The sequence below is a fragment of the Pteropus medius genome, unplaced genomic scaffold, assembly GCF_902729225.1.
Source record: "Pteropus medius unplaced genomic scaffold, Ma_sr-lr_union100, whole genome shotgun sequence".
NCBI classification, from domain to species: domain Eukaryota; kingdom Metazoa; phylum Chordata; class Mammalia; order Chiroptera; family Pteropodidae; genus Pteropus; species Pteropus medius.
In genome coordinates, this window is record NW_024346062.1 from 13,012,944 (window position 1) to 13,030,454 (window position 17,511).

At 35.3% G+C, this 17,511-nt stretch overlaps 1 protein-coding gene across 23 annotated transcripts in view; it reads right to left on the reverse strand.

The window, feature by feature from the left end:
* MCTP1 (multiple C2 and transmembrane domain containing 1) overlaps positions 1-17,511 on the reverse strand; it is a 447,851-nt gene that overhangs the window by 79,807 nt on the left and 350,533 nt on the right. For 17 of the 23 annotated variants that reach the window (XM_039875100.1, XM_039875103.1, XM_039875096.1 and 14 more), the window contains one exon: positions 13,210-13,329. The exons of the other annotated variants lie outside the window; for them this stretch is intronic. In XM_039875100.1, coding sequence (XP_039731034.1) covers positions 13,210-13,329 — 120 coding nt within the window. The remainder of the gene's footprint in view (positions 1-13,209; positions 13,330-17,511) is intronic. 23 annotated transcript variants of the gene reach the window in all.

The window sequence follows — 17,511 nt, forward strand, 5'->3', positions numbered from 1 at the left end:
TGTGTGAACCTTTGCACGTGGCATAACCTGAGTCTTGGTTTCATGCTCACCCAAGTGGTGAATGGTTGCTTTTGAGTGAAAGGGATGACAAAAAGAGCATGGGCACAGCCTGAGTCATTTCTGCAGCTCCCCTCTTCTGCCCACTACCCTCGCTTTTGCTCATTAAACATTCCACATTCAACAACAACAAAAAAGACATGCACACAAATAATCCTGTTGGAATACAGGGAAGGTAAAGCTGAAGCTATGATTTGGCTGGGGTCTGCTCATGAGGAATCTTCTATGCCTGGCTTAAAATGTGTGGAAAGACCAAAGTAACAGAGGGAGACAGTCCGAATTTTATTTTAGAACTATCGCCTTCCTATATAGGTCTTGAGGTAAAAACACAAGGTGCAATTTGGGGTAAAGTTGCCAGAAAAAAATACAGGTCATCCACTTAAATTGGAATCTCAGATAAATAATAAATATTGCTTTAGTATAAATATCTCCCATTATTTATCTGAAATTCTGATTTAACCAGGCATCTGTATTTTTATTTGCTAAAAATAGGGTTACAGGCAACCCTATTTTGGGGGCAAATTAGGAAGCTTCAGAGGCTGGAGTTTGAGGGAATTCTGCAAAGTAGAAGGCCTGGTCATCTACTGAGAGGGAAGGGATGGTAGAATAATGGTAGTGGTTGGGTAGGAGGGCATTTGAGAAGAGTGGAAAAAATGTGAAAAGCCTGTTGGTCTGTGTCCAGAGACTGATGAGGTGATGGTCACTGGTGTGTGGGGACCAATCTGTACAATGAGCAGGTGGCACAACTAAGCAGTTGGTGAGCGGCTTTGAGAGGGGTAATAGGGGATGAACTTTTCTACTGACTTCTGATTGGCTGTTGGTTTCTACTTTTTTTATGCTAGTGATCGTGTTTGGAAAACTAAAGGTCTGGTTCTTTTCATGGTCCGCCTCACTTTTTTTTTCTTTTTCTTTTTGCAAGCTGGTGACCTTCTGAAAAAAATTGAGAAAATTTCTGTTGAAATAAGCAGGAAAGAGAAAAGAGTGATCATCCATTTTTAGATGTGTTTACAGACCGTATGACTCAGTGCTGCTTCTGTTAAGAGCAAGTATGTGGTCTTTTCTGGTACTGAGATGCAAACAGGAGGCTGTGGTCTATGCCACTTTCCGTGAAAGATAAAGCTGGGATGGAAGTACAGAGGGTCTGACTATACATCCAAAGTGCTTTGCATATGTGGTCCTTTCCTCTCAGCTCAGCTTTGGCCATTCTCTTTAGATCCTGTTAGGAATATCACACTTATTTAATAGTTCACTTATTCAAATAGTCTACCATGGACTTCTTTGGAATGAGAATGCTGGCTGAGAAAATAATAATGTTTGATTTACAGGAACTCAGGTCAAACAATCAGATGTTTCTTTGATGGCTTGTATTTGGTGGACCATCACAAACTAATTAACAGCACTTATGGCAGCAAAGAATTCTTGGGGTGACATAAGCAGCATGGCGGCCTGAGAGGACTTCTTAGTCTCTCCTCTTAAAGTTATAACAAATTGGACAAGTATAATTCAATGAAGGGTTCCCTGCTCAACAGACAAACACATTTGAGAGATCCACACATTGAGACATCTGAAGGTGGATATATCAGAGCAAGCAGGAAAGAGAGGATGGGGGAAGGAGAGCTGCAGATACTGTCTGGCACTCGCAGTGGCCCCACTGACCTGGCAGCGGTGGAGGGTCAGATTGTAGCACTAACTTGGCAGGTTGCAAAGAGGCAGAAGCAACAATTCAGCCTGAGTGGCTGGAACACATTGCACCAGAGCCAAGCGGTGGGGCCAGAGATGCTGTTCAAAAGTATCAGCCATCACCAAGAAGAAACAAAGCCACAGACTCACAAATCCACCCCCAACCTCCCATACCCCACCTGGCTCAGCAGACATGGCAGCAGTGGAGGTGTCAGATTATAGCCCTCACTCAGCAGGTCATGAAGGGGCAGAAGCAACACTCTAACCTCCGTGGTCAGTACATACTATGGCTAAGCCCAGTGGAAAAAAAAAAGTTGCAGACATGTGAACCCATCTTCTTCCGCCCACCACTTCCCTATCTATCTGCAGGGAACCCAGCAGAGGCAGTTAGGACATCTCAGATAGTACAGCACAGGAAAGCAGTGCCAGGCACTCACGGGCCCAGAGTACCATCGCTAGACATGTTCCTACCACAGGGGCGGTGACCTGAGACTAAGGTGACCTAGTCACAGAGGGAATGTCCACCTCCTCAAAGAGTATAGGGCATATTCAATGGCCAAGGCAACACGACCCTACTGAGATCCTGGAAGTCGCAGTAGTGCAGGTAAGAGAAAACAAAAAAATTCACTATAGCGCCATCTCCCAGAAAATAAAAGACAGACCTCTTCTTATCAACCTGATAAGTCATTAAAACAAAAAACAATACTTAAAAAAAATTACGATCCCTCAGATGTCCAGGCAGAAAACTAAACCATAGAATATCATGAATAACCAAGGTAACAAAGTATCTCAGAAAGAAAACAAAAAGTCTCCAGAAAAAAAACTCAAAGATGTGGAAGAGTATGATTTAAATGACAGAATTTAAGACTGCAGTTCTGAAAAGATTCAATGAGATACAAGAAAACTAAGAAAGGCTGTTCAATGAGTTCAGGAATAAAATTAACAAACGAGTACTTTCCCAAAGAGATTTAAACTATTTTTTAAAAAAAGAAATTCTGGAGCTGAAGAACTCAATAAATGAGATGAAGAATGAGTTAGAGAGCTTTGAAAATAGAATAGACAAGATGGAAGAAAGAATTAGTGATCTTGAGGGTAGAAATCCAGAAATGACTCAGATGGGAGAGAATTGAGAGTTAAAAAAAAAAAATGAAAGAAGTCAACAAGTACTATCTGACCCCATAAGAAAGAGCAATATAAGAATAATGGGTAGAGAAAAAAAAAAAAGAGAGCCTATTCATACAAATAATCAATAAAAACTTCCCAAACCTATGGAAAGAGGTAGACCCTCAAAACCAAGAAGCTAACAGAACCTAGTTATCTCAATGCAAAAGACCTCTTTAACACATATTAAAACTATAAAAAATTAAAGAAAAAGAAAAATTCTCAAAGGGAAAAAAGACTATAACTTATAAAGAAAACCCCATTAGATTATCATCAGATTTTTCAGTAGAAATCATACAATCTAGGAAAGAGTAGAATTGAGAGAAATCACCAGCCAAGAGTAATATAGCCAGCAAAGTTATCCTTTAGATATGAAGGAGAAATAAAGGCCTTTCTAAACAAATAAAAGCTGAGAGAATTTGCCACCAAATGACCTGCATTACAAGAAATGTTGAAAGGAGCTCTTTTACCTTAAACAAAAAGACACAAGAATACAAAATTATAAGATACCAAAGAGACAGCAGCAGGAAATTGCAACATTATTTCAGAAAAGGATATTAAATACTTAATTATAACATAAAGTTTAAAGGAGGTAAAAACAATTAAAGAAAGACTATACCTTCTGCAACTGGAAAACAAATGCATAGGATTAAGAGAGATAATTTGAGACGACAAAAACATAAAAGGGGAGGGGAAAAGGACTCAACTGGCACAGGTAAATGGAGATAAGCTGCAATCAGAAGAAAAAGGACTATTGTATGTGTGAAACTTTTTTTTTTTTGCATAAACCTAATGGTAACCACAAAATAAAAATCTAGAATGAAGACACATAAAATTAAAAAAAAAGAAAAAGGAAACAGAAAAAAAAATCATAGACCACCACCAAACTAAAATAGCACACAGAAACACAAGAGAAAAGAAACAATAGAGATACAGAAAAACCAGAAAACAAATGATAAAATGTCAGTAGTAAGTTCTCATATATCAACAATCACCCTATTTGTAAATGTACTGAACTCGCCAATTAAAAAGTACAGAGTAGCATGATGGGTTCAAAAACAAGACACAACTACGTGTTGCCCATCTCAGCTAAAAGACAAACACAAACTCAAATTGAAGGAGTAGAACATAATACTTTAAGCAAAAGGCATCCAGAGAAAAGTGGTTATAGTTTTGCTTGTATCAGACAAAATATATGTCAACATAAAAATGGTAACGACAGACAAAGATGGACTTTTTATAATAATAAAGGGAACACTTAATCAAGAATACATAACACTTATCAATAATATGCACTCAACCTGGGGATACCAAATATATAAAATAATTACTAGCAGACCTAAAGGGAGAAACTGACAAATACCATTATAGTAGGGGACCTAAATACCCCCATTAACAGCGATAGAGAGATCAACCAAATAGAAAGTCAACAAGGAAATATAGGCTTTAAATGATACATTATATTACTAAATGAGTATAATCAGTATTTACAGAACTTCATATGCCCAAACAATAGAATATATATTGTTCTCAAGTGCACATGAAATATTCTCAAGGACAAGCCATATGTTGGGGCACAAAACTAGTCTCAATAAATGTAAGACGACTATAATAATATCAAACATATTATCTGACAATAATGGAATGAAACTTGAAGTCAACTACAAGAGCACTAAAAAAGCCACAGATGTGCAGAGATTAAATGGTGTGCTATTGAATAACTATTGGGTCAGATAGAAATAAAAGATCAAAAAATACATAGAGACAAATGAAAATGACATATCAAAATTTGGGGGATGCAGCAAAAGTGGTAAGAGGGAAGTTTATAGCATTACAGGTCTACCTCAAGAATCAAATAAAATCAGAAATGAAAGAGAAGTTACAATGGACACCTCAGATATACAAAGGACTCTACAAGAATACTATAAAAGGCTATATACAAAATTTGATAACCTGGAAGAAATAGACAAATTCTTAGAAACATATAATCTTCTTAGACTGAACCATGAAACACTGGAAAATCTAAATAGACTGAAAAACAGTAAGAAAATTAAAAGAGCAATAAAAACCTCCCAAAAAACTAAAGTCTATGACCTGAGGGCTTCACTGGTGAATTCTATCAAACAAAGATTTAACACTTATCTTTCTCAAATTCTCCAAAAAAATTAAAGAGGGAATACCTCTTAACTCATTTTATGAAGCCAGCATTATTCTGATACCAAAACCAAGCAAGGACAACACAAAAAAGAAAAATTACAGGCTAGTATTTCTGATGAACACAGATGCAAATATCGTCAACAAAATACTAACAAATTGAATACAACAATACATTAAAAAGATAATACATCACAATCCAGTAAGATTCATTCCAGAGATGCAAGAATGGTTCAACATACACAAATCAATTAACATAATACACACATTAACAAAATAAAAGATAAAAATTATATGATCATAACAATAGATGCAGGAAAAGCATTTGACAAAATACAACACCCACTTGTAATTAATTAAAACACTTAATAACATGGATATAGAAGAAAATTACTTCAAAATAGTAAAGGCCATACAAGATAAAGCCACAGCTAATATAATACTCCATGGTGAAAAACTTTTCCTTTAAGATCAAGAACAAGACCAGGATGGCCACTCTTGCCCCTGTTATTCAACATAATATTGGAAGTCTTAGTCAGAGCAATCAAGCAAGAGAAAGAAAGAAAAGGTATCTAATTGAGAATGAAGAAGTAAAACCATCACTATTTGCAAATAATATTCCATATTTAGAAAACCCTAAAGACTCCACTGAACACAATTAGAAACAATAAACAAATACAGTAAAATTGCAGGATATAAAATCAATGTACAAAAATCTGTTGCATTCCTATATACTAGCAATATTGGGGAGAAAGTGAAGAAAACAATCTATTTGCAATTATAACAAAAAGGATAAAATACCTAGGAATAAACTTAACATAGGAAGTGAAGGATCTATACACTGAAAACTACAAGACATTGTTGAAAGAAATCGAATATGGCACAAAGAAAAGATACTTCATGCTCATGGACTGGAAGAATTAACATAATTATAACAACTATATTACCTAAAGCAATATACAGATTTAATGTAATCAACATTAAAATCTCAATAGCATGTTTCAAAAAAAAAGAAGAAAAAATGTCCCCAAATTTGTATGGAATTACAAAAGACCCTGAATAGCTGATGCAATCCTGAGGAAAAAAGAACAAAGCCAGAGGTATTATACTCCCTGACTTCAAATTATACTACAAAGCTATAGTAATCAAAACAGTATTGTATTGGCTGAAAAACAGACACATAGACCAATGGAACTGAGAACCTAGAAATAAACCCAAACAAATATGGACAACTGATTTTCAACAAAGGCTCCAAAGACATACAATGGAGAAAGAAAAGTCTCTTCAACAAGTGATACTGGGTAAATTGGAAAGCCACATGCAAAAGAATGAAAGTAGACTGCCATCTGACACCATAAACAAAAATTAACTCAAAATGGATTGAAGATTTGAATATAAGACCTCAAACAATAAAATTCATAGAAGAGAACATAGGCTTTAAACTTATGAACCTTATTCTCAGAGCGGTCTTTGACCCCAAATGCAAGGGAAGTAAAAGCAAAAATAAATGGGACTACATCAAACTAAAAAAACCTGCACAGCAACAGAAACCATCAACGAAGACATACAAATGGCCAACAGACATATTAGGGAAACACAAATCAAAATCACAAAGAGATAACCACCTCATATCTATTAGAATGGCTATCACCAATAGGACAAGTAATATCAAGTGTTGGAGAGGTTGTGGGAAAAAGAAACCTTCATACACTGCTGATATATTAATTGGTATAGGCACGATGGTAAACAGTGTGAAGGTTACTAAAAAAAATTATGAAGGGAATTACTATATGACCCAGCCATTCCTCTTCTGAGTATTTACCCCAAAATTTGAAACCATTTATTCATAAAGATATGTGCACCCTGATATTCACTGCAGCATTATTCATGGTGGCCAAGACATGGAAACAACCAAAGTATCCTTTGATAGATGATCGGATAAAGAAGATGTGGTACATATATACAATGGAATATTACTCAACCATAATAAAAGATGAAATACTGCTATCTGTAACAACATGGATGGATCTTGAGATTATCATGCTAAGTGAAATAAGTCAGGAAAAGCTAAGAACCATAAAATTTCACTTATATGTGGGATATAAATCTGAAAGCAACAGACAAAGAAGACAAACAGAAACTCATGGACACGGACAATAGTTTAGTGGATACCAGAGAGAATGGGGGAGGGGGAAGTAGATAAGGGTAAAGGGGGTTAAATACACAGTGATGAAGGAAATTTAACTTTCAGTGGTGAACGCACAATGCAATACACAGATTATATACTATAGAATTGTACACTTGAAACCTATATAATTTTATTAACCAATGTCACTGAAATAAATTTAATAAAAGAAAATATCGACAAAAAGGCGACAAACCAAATGGGAGAAGATATTTGCAAACAACACCTCTGTTAAGGGGCTAACAGCCAAAATATACAAAGAACTCATAAAACTCAACAACAACAAAAAACCCCAAACAATCCAATTAAAAAATGGGTAGAGGACCTGAACAGACACTTTTCCCAAGAAGATATACAGATAGCCAACGGATATATGAAAAAATGCTCAACCTCACTAGCTATTAGAGAAATGCAAATTAAAACCAAAATGAGATACTATTTAACACCTGTTAGAATGGCTACTATCAGTAAGACAAGAAATAACAAGTGTTGAAGATGTGGAAAAAAGGGAACACTCGTACACTGCTGTTGGAAATGTAAATTGGTGCAGGCTCTTTGGAAAACGGTATAGAAGTCCTTCACAAAATTAGGAATAGAGCTACCATATGACCCAGCAATTCCTCTTTGGTATCTACTCGACAAATCTGAAAACACATATTTGTAAAGATATACGTACTTCTATGTTCACTGAAGCATTATTTACAGTAGGCAAGACATGGAAACAATTTAAGTATCCTTCGATAGATGAATGGATAAAGAAGATGTGGTCATGTATACGATGGAACACTATTTAGTCATAAAAAATAATGAAATACTGCCATTTAAAACAATATGGATAGATCTTGAGAGTATCATGATAACTGAATTAAGTCAGATGGAAAAGAACAAGAACTATATGATTTCATTCCTGTGATATATAAAACAGAAAACAATGAACAAGTAAAACATACAAACTCATATCACAGACAATGGTGGTTATCAGAAGGGGAAGGGGAAGGATTAAAAGGGTAAAGGGGGTTAAATATATGGTAACAGAAGGAGACTAGATTCTGGGTGGTGAGCACACAGTGCAATATACAGACACTGTACTACAGAATTGTACACCTGCAACTTATATAATGTTATTAACCAATGTTACTCCAACAAATTTAATTTTTTTTTTAAAGGAAAAGCAAATTCTCTCCTTACAAGCTTTATTTCTAGAGATAAGTGCTCTGGGCCTAATTGGAACAGACCGAACAACAAACAATATTCAAAATGGGAAAAGAAGCATTGAGGGCTTTGCCATTTGAGGGAGCTAACAAAACATTTCAGTATTTACTAAAGCATTTTGAAGGAGACTTTGGCTCAATGTGTGTCATAGTCAGATCCTGAGTCAGAGAATGATTTCATTGATCTACCCTGCTCTTCGGTCTTTTAATGCCTCCATCGATTAGGCAACTGAGATCGTTCTGTGGGAAGAATATCATGACAGTAAAAAGAAATGTTTATTTCAAGTGTAATTAAAAAAACACTGTTGAAGAATTTCTGTATGTCACAGATATTCAAAGACTTTCTTTAATAATGTGAAGGATTTTCAGCTTTAATTTATTCTTCCCATGCTCACCTGGGTGGATAGGTTGTCCTCCAGGTCATGAATGTTTCTGAAATTAATGGGGTCACCTGGGGTCAGACAGGTGAACAGCACTAATTCTTGAGAGATCATTGGATCATGTCCCCATAAGAAGGAACTTGGGGACATTAGGTACTACATGTAAGGACCTGGACACTTAGAAAGTGATCCCTTAGGAAAGGCATGCCCAAGAATGTACCATGGAAATAGCCTGGGGTTTTAGAACAGGGCAGAACTGGCTTCACATCACACTTACTCTATGGAGTTCATTATTCTCCTCCTTGATTTTGAATTTCCTCATTTTACAAATAAGGATAAAACCATTTAGAATAATTTACTTGATATATTTATTATAATGAAAAGGGATGTCTCTAAAAGGCTTAGCAGAATACCTGATACATAGAAATGGCTTAATAAATATCTGCTCCATTTCCCCAAATGAGAGGTGAGGAGGATATTGGCAGGGGGTGGAGGGGGTGGGGAAATAAAGTGAGGAACATAAGTGTTTCCTATTGATCTGCCTGCTTAATGGTAGAATTAGTGCTACTGGCTTTTCTGTAACTGAAGGGAGAAACTTGCTCTAAAGGTACCCAGGGAGACCTGGGAGGTATCAAAATATAGCCCCCAAAGGAACTGCGATTGACTAGTGGTAAGACATACAGTACAAACTTCAGACAGATTGACAGATTCTAATACCCATTCTGCCACTCCCTGCGTGTCCTGTTTCCACAGATACAAAGTAGTAATAATGATACTTCTCTTAGGGAGTGGAATATACCCAGGTTTGGATGGCCAACCCATTTCTTTCATTCTTTGAGAGCTGGTTCTCCTCTGTCAAGGAAGGGCTCTTTTAGCCATGTTTATTCCACGTGAGTATGTTCCCTTGCTTGTCACAGAGGAAGAGATCGAGAGTCATTTGACTGAGGAGGCTCCAACCCATTGGCTGAGCTGACACAATCAGCTTTTCTCTCCTGGGGGAGGACTAAATGACAGGAAAGAAGTGCTTAACATGGTACACAGGGTGTAATGAGGATTCAGCAGTAAGTAAAGGCCAAAGTAAAGGGCGCTTCCTAGCATCTACTCTTCAACTCAAAAAAATTTCAGCCCATAGTGACTGTGATGGGGATTGGCTGTGCAGGGTGTATGTATGGGGGCAGGGGGAAGGATTTTCCCATGTTTTTGGAGTGACAGTTCAAACCAAAAGAAATTTAAACCAAGAGACATTACTATCTTTATATCTCCTTCATGCCAGATACATTTGTGAATGAAGCATTGTATTAAACGGTTTTCTCTGGAAAAGCCTAATAATTCTCATGCTAGAAATTTTAATGTTATGATCCGAGCATAGGTAGATTCAAAGGTAGGACAGCTTATTTTTAACAAGTCTAAATGGGAAACAGAAGTGAAATACCATTTCTAACCACGTCTTTTCCTCATGTGCACCTCCCAGTCCAAGGCATTAGTCTAGGGAATGGCTGCTTTCTTATCCCGTCCTCACTGCATTCACCTCGTTAAGGGCAGCAAAACTTACTCAGCAAGGATTATATCTCATTTTTATCATTAAACTACAGCAGGCACCATGGCGGGGAAAAGATAGGGGGTTTCAGCTTCTATGATCTTAAGTTTCCAAGAAATAAAAGTCTCCTTAGTAAACAACAAACACACAAACAAATCTTTGCCTATTGCAGTATTAATCTCAACTACCAACCATTATGTTGAAGATGGAATTTCTACTCATCTGTGCACTTTTCACCTTTCACAGTATTTTTCTTTTCTCTTTTAACTTCTTATATAATGGAAATATTTTCTTTTCTCTCTTTGCTATACAAACCTGAAAGTCATTTTGATTTATGTTTTTAAAACAATTTTCATCCCAAATGAATTTTCTCAGCTGAATATACAGATGATTTTTTTTGCGACAGAAAATTCATTTGTATTCTCCTCCTCTCTCTCTACACATACACACACACACCTACCCAGAAATTTTCATGATTTGGAATCAGCCATCAGTATAGTTAATGCACTTCAGTCATTCCCTAAAGTTTTCATACATGCTTTAAAAATTCTGCATTGTTTTAGGGGTACCAATAAAGACAGGGCAAAAGACTATTCTTCCAGGGCTATGCACTGTGCAACAGAGTCACTTAGGCACAGCATGGCAATTGTTACGGACACTTTCCTTTAATGTACGTATAATGTACATGTGTGTATGTATGTATACATACATATACATATGTGTTTGTGTACATATGTGTGTATATATGTGTGTGTATGTATGTATGTATACATACATAAATATATAAATAAAATCTATAACCAGCAAGGTATAATTCAGGTTTCTTTTCAAAAAGAGCGATCAGTTCAAATGCACAGCTGGGTATGGCAGAAAACACATAATTAGGCAAATTGGATTTAAGAGTTACGTAAGGTCTCAACTGAGCCGGTGAATGAGAAGCTGAATAAAACGTCGTGATTGCTGCTCTGGTGCCTCAAAAGAACAGAATATGTGGATATGTGTGTTTTGGGCAAATACAAGGCAATTACTGGGAGATATGGAGTGTAGCTGGCATTCCATGAAAGTTAGACTATACAATGTTTCACAGCGGGCTATGCTGGGGAGTAAAATGTCCATGGCTAAAAGGAGGAGTCTGTTAGAGATGTGCCTAAAAGATTTGGCAAATACTATTTTGGAGTTGTATTTTTGGGGGGAAAAAGAAAGTAGTAAAATTTGCATAATATGTAACCCTTCAATAGGTTTATAAAAATTCTTAGAGAATTTTAAGCTCAAGAGGATATATTAGATATTATTATTTCCCCTCTAGAAGTGGATCTTTCCAGCCAAGACAGGTATATTCTGGAGAAGGTAACAAGCAAAGTCTATAGTTTCAGAATTTTTCACTAAGAATACTCGAACCAATGACTAAATATTGAAGTTAACCCCCCTTATAGGATTAGAAAGCTGAAACTAAAGTACCACTTTTTCTATTTGCAAATAGTCTTATCTACAAATTTGTCTCAAGGCAACTGAATGAAAAGTAGATATTCTTCTCTCTCGACAATTTTCCTGAAATAAATGGGACCAAAAAGCAATTGTCTGAGAGAGTCCTATTTTCTTAAAACATCCTGGATTAATTGACAAAAGTACCTATGAGTCCCCATGACACCAATGCTTATGGCATTTGGGGCTTGTTTCTCAGTGTTCAATTTTAAAATATATCCATAAAATCCTTGCCAATAATAATAACTTCTTGTCTGTTGATGCTGCCTAACCATTAAAACCTCTATTAGCAATCTTATGCTTGGTTTGTTAAACTTTCTAAAAAATGTTTTGAACACCTCTAATTTGCAAAACACATGTTAGAGATAGTGGCAAGTACAAAGATGGACACAGTCCCCTCTCTCAAATTTATAATCTACTGAGAGAGACAGACAGGTATACTGTTTGCAACTTTGTCATGTACTTGGTAGTTGTGCATCAGGAATTTTATTTTGATGATAAAGAAAATTATTTTGAAGAAGTATATTTTGCTTGTTTACCAAAGTGTATTTTTATTGTGTTATTTAAAAGGGAAATTTCTTTAATATCACAAGTATGTCTATGCAACCATCATGATGCTAACTATAATAAAGTATTACATAATACTATTAAGCTGATGATCAAATGACTGTTTCTTGCATTATTACGGTCACAGTAGTTGGCAAAAGGTCCTGATTATAAATCAAAAGTGAAAAAAGGTGGTCTCACACATCCTAAAAACTTTCAAAAATGCCAGAGAGGAAGGTGGGTTCAGTATAACTTTTCCCTATGTTAAATGAAAGCTCTTTATCCTTGAGATACACCTCCGACACAGAGAAGGATATCTGCTGTTGTTTGGTGAATGTTCATTGGATTAAGATACCCTATGTCCTTTTCCAGGCCAGTAACCATTGTCAATACTTCCTATGTTCCAATGACATACTAGAGACATGTTTTAAATAAAATACATTTCGTTTGGTCTGATCATTGATAATTTTATGACAGTATGTCTTAATCTGGGATTCAGTAAGACAGAAAAATGAATAAAGAGAACAAAAGAAATAATCATTCGAAACAATCCATTTATAATTAAAAATCATAGCTCATATTTTGGTGTGCTCCTAATGTTAGTTCCTACCTAGATGAGTAATGTTAAAAATAGAGAATACTATCTATTATGTTAGGACCAAAGTGATGTTAGTTTTGAACTGATAAAATCTTCCTCCAAACTTGGGTATTTATGGACAGAATTTCTGGTTTGTAAAAACAAATTCAATGTTGATCTTGTCAGAGGGACTAGGAATAAGAACAAAAACACAGACAAATAAGAAAATAGAGACTTACTGTATCACGTTGCCTGTTATCTTTCCCTGATATTATCAAGAAGTAGTTCCATGTCAATAGTAACAACAAAACCAGTGGTATCATGTAGAGCTCAAAGTTCCAGACAACAAAGAGAAAGAGCTGGAGGAGAGAGAAGATAGAAAAAAAGATGAGTCAACTCTAAATTTCAAAAAAAGATGAGTCAACTCTAAATTTCTTAAACGTAAAACTAAATGCTTCAGAACAAAAAGATTTATCTTGAAAACAAAGCCTTGAGAACTTGTTATGCATTTTTCTAAAAGCACAACTGAAACCTGGAAAGTCACTTAAGATTTTTACTTTATTTAATTTCTATGAGGGAAAAACGGACATTACCTTGTCAACGAGGCAATTTTAATTTTTCTCCTTCAGTGAAATTAATGTTAGCTTCCATAAAATAAAGTAAAAAAAAAAAAAGGGCAGCAAAATGAGCTTCACTACATTGTCAGCCTATTTGCCTTAATGATAAAGAATAAATCATTATTTAATATCAGGGACTTTTGAAAAATCTCACTTGCATAACGCAATGTAACAAGCATAATAGGCAGATGAAAATACCAATTCCACACCAGAAAGCCTCAAAATTTTCACATTATGAATAAAAGCACTGCTACCTGCAAGTATAAAAAAGGGCTGGCTTAACATGCAGCATTACCATAGAAATTAAACAGCTATTTTAAAAAAAATAAAATAATTTTGTCAAAAAAATTAAAATGTCTATATCATCTTTTAAAACTCTCTACTTCTCTAAGTACATAAATGATGTTTTTAAATTGTAAGACAAATATTAGATTAAGAACTCACCTAAACTGGCAGAAGGAGCCATTCTAAAAGCATCTGCATTGTAAAATAATTAGCATTGGATTTAAAGTGTGACTCGTCTGCATCTCCCACTACTCTAATAATTCTGGACAGATCATCTAAATTCTCTGGGTCTGTGGCAGCTGCTGCCAAATTTAGGTAATGTTAAGTCAGTTGGTAGTTAAGAGTCTGATTCTACTCCTGATGATAGCCAGCCCTTATAACTCTTTGGCACTGACATATCTTCTTTTCAGTTTCTTCCTCTGTAAAATGGATTGTGAGAAATAACTGAAACATTTGAAGGATTTAACGCATGGCTTAGAACGCTGTAAGTGCTTCAAAAATAATGTGTAAATGATATCAGTACCTTATAAAACTCAGAAAGTTGACTAATTATTGAGCAAAGTCCTCAGTTAATTTGTGTTTTAATACTGAAAACTAGAAAGTCATCCGCCTACTAATACTACATAACATAGCTGGTTGAGGTGATACAAACACCTTGCATTTGATGGATTAGAAGAGTTAGGGGTTTTACTCTAAGAATACTTATGTCAGGCCTAGCAGCACAGGCCGTTTGCAGTCTTCTTAATAAACCTCACCCAAGTCTACAGCCTATTCAGATGGCAGAGAAAATGAAACTGTGTGGAGTTGTGGAGAGGCCCCTGGCCTGAGGGCCAGAAGACAGGTTCTGAGCATTAAAAAGTCACTCTGCCTCAGTGTTTACATTTCTAAACAGAAGTCTATAGACCTAATCACCTCTAACATACCTTCTCTAATACTTAAAGTGACTACATGATACTACTGTAACATTAGGGTTTTTTAAAATATGACATTAAATTTTGAAAATTGCATATTTTATGGAATTTGTTGATATTCATAACTCAGATGGACACCAAACACCATAAATAATGGTTTAGTAACCCAAGAAATGAATTTTTGACAGCATTACATGGTAACTATGATTCAAGTTCCTGAATAAGAAAAATCTCAGATATGTCAATACATGAAACATGAGCTGTACCTTTTCTTTCATCGGAAGAGTGAAAAGATTTCCAGAAAAAGAAAATATTTTCCTTTAATTTTTTGAAATTCACACTATATATATGTATATATATACACACATGTATATATGTTTGATAAATATATATTTGCTAAATTACAGAATAAGTGGACACTGGGTTTCAAAGTCCATAAGTCTTAATTATTCGTATTAGTAAATGTACTATAAAGCCGCTGTATAAAACCAACTGACTTCAGGAAAATGTATTCAGAATTATAACCTGGGATGCTATTAATAAATTTCTCAGAGGCACATAAGTACCTTTGTACTTCTAGAAAGATTCTCTATTTTGGCTATGCAGTAATGAACTGTCTTGTGTATTATGGTCTAATCACAGTGTTTTCTCTTGGACCTTCCTATATGGTTGTCTTTTCTGAGGACATTCACTTGACTCGGTGTGTTCTGGCTTCATGGATGGGTCTCAGATAATCCCACTGTAAAATATCACCAATTATATTCATCTTTAACCTGTTGAGCATATATACGAGGTGTGGTTTCTGGCATTCTTCATGGTGGACATCTCACCACATCCAAATCAATACATCAGGTGCTTTCTTAAAATGCAGCACATGGAACAGACACGCTTCCCAGGAATACCTTTGGTCACTGATATGCCCTCATAACATGAGCACCAGAATACAGAATAAAGAATCATATAGAAGACAAAGGAAGAAACTGCATTAGGTTCATGGGTCCTGGCAGGGCAAAAATGGTCTCTTTCTCTATTGTATGTGCTTTAAGGATCTAATTTTTGGGTAACTAAGCAAGGAGCCCCTGATGTTGAAAATGTCTTTTAAAAAAGTGTACTCTGAAAATTATGACATTAAACAAAAAAAATTAAATAAGATAAAAATAAATAGAAAGCTATACCTTGCTCATGGATTAGAAGGATTAATATTGTTAAAATGTCCTTATTACCTAATGTAGTACAGATTCAATGCAATCCTTATTAAAACACTAATGTCATTTTTCTCAGAATTAGAATAACTAATCCTAAAATTTATATAGAACCACAAAAGACCCCTAATAGCCAAAGAAAACTTGAGAAAGAACAAAGTGGGAGGTGTCATGCTCCCTGATAACAAACTAAACTACAAAGCTACAATAATCAAAACAAAGTGGTATTGGCATCAAAATATACATAGGTCAACAAAATGAAGAATCCGGAAATAAATCCTTGCTTATATGGTCAATTAATCTATGACAAAGGAGGCGAGGATATACAATGGGGTAAAGACAGCCTCTTCAGTAAGTGGTGTTGGTAAAACTGGAGAGATACATGTAAGAAAATGAAACTGGACCACTTTCTTATACCGTATATGAAAATAAACTAAATGGATTAAAGATTTAAATGTTAGACCTGAAACTATGAAACTCCTACATGAAAACATAGGCAGTAAATTCTTTGACATCGCTCTTAGCACTATATTTTAGATGTCTCCTCGAGCACAGGAAACAAGAAAAAAAATGGGACTACATCAAACTAAAAAATTTTTGTGCAGTGAAGGAAACCAACAAAATGAAAAGACAACCTACTAAATGGGAGAAGATATTCAACTATGATATATCCAATAAGGGATTAACATCCATATCTATAAAGAACTCAAACAACTTAACACCAAAAAACAATCTAATCAAAAAATGGGCAAAGGACTCGAATAAACATTTCTTCCAAGAGGACATACGGATGGACAACAGACATATGAAAAGATGTTCAACATCACTAATGAAGGAAATGCAAATTAAAACTACAATGAGATATCACTTCACACCATCAAATCAACAAACAAGTGTTGGCAAGAAAGTGAAGACAAGGGAACCCTTGTAAACTGCTGGTGAGACTGTAAATTAGTGCAGCCAGTATGGAAACCAGTATGGAGATTCCTCAAAAATTAAAAATAGAGCTGCCATATGGTCCAGGAAGTCTACTTCTGGCTATTTATCTGAAGAAAACAAACACTAATTCAAAAAGTTATATGCACCCCTATATTCATTTGCAGAATACTAGTAGTAGGCAAGATATGGAAGCAACCTAGATTTACACCAATAAATGAATGGATAAAGATGATGTGGTGTATACACACACACACACACACACACACTGAATTATTCAGCAATAAAAAAGAATGAAATCTTGTCATTTGCAACAACATAAATGGACCTAGAGGGTATTATTCTAAGTGAAGTAAGTCAGAAAGAGAAAGACAAATACCACATGATCTCATATACATGTGGAATCTAAAAAATACAAAAACCAAAATAAATGAATACACGAAACAGAAACAGACCTACAGAGGATAACCAGATGGTTGCCAACAGGGAGGTAATGGGGCAATGGGAATAAAAAAAGCAAAAATTATACAAGAGATTTTTGAGTAAACTCTAAATAGAAATGCATTTTTTTCTGACCATTGAACTGAAGA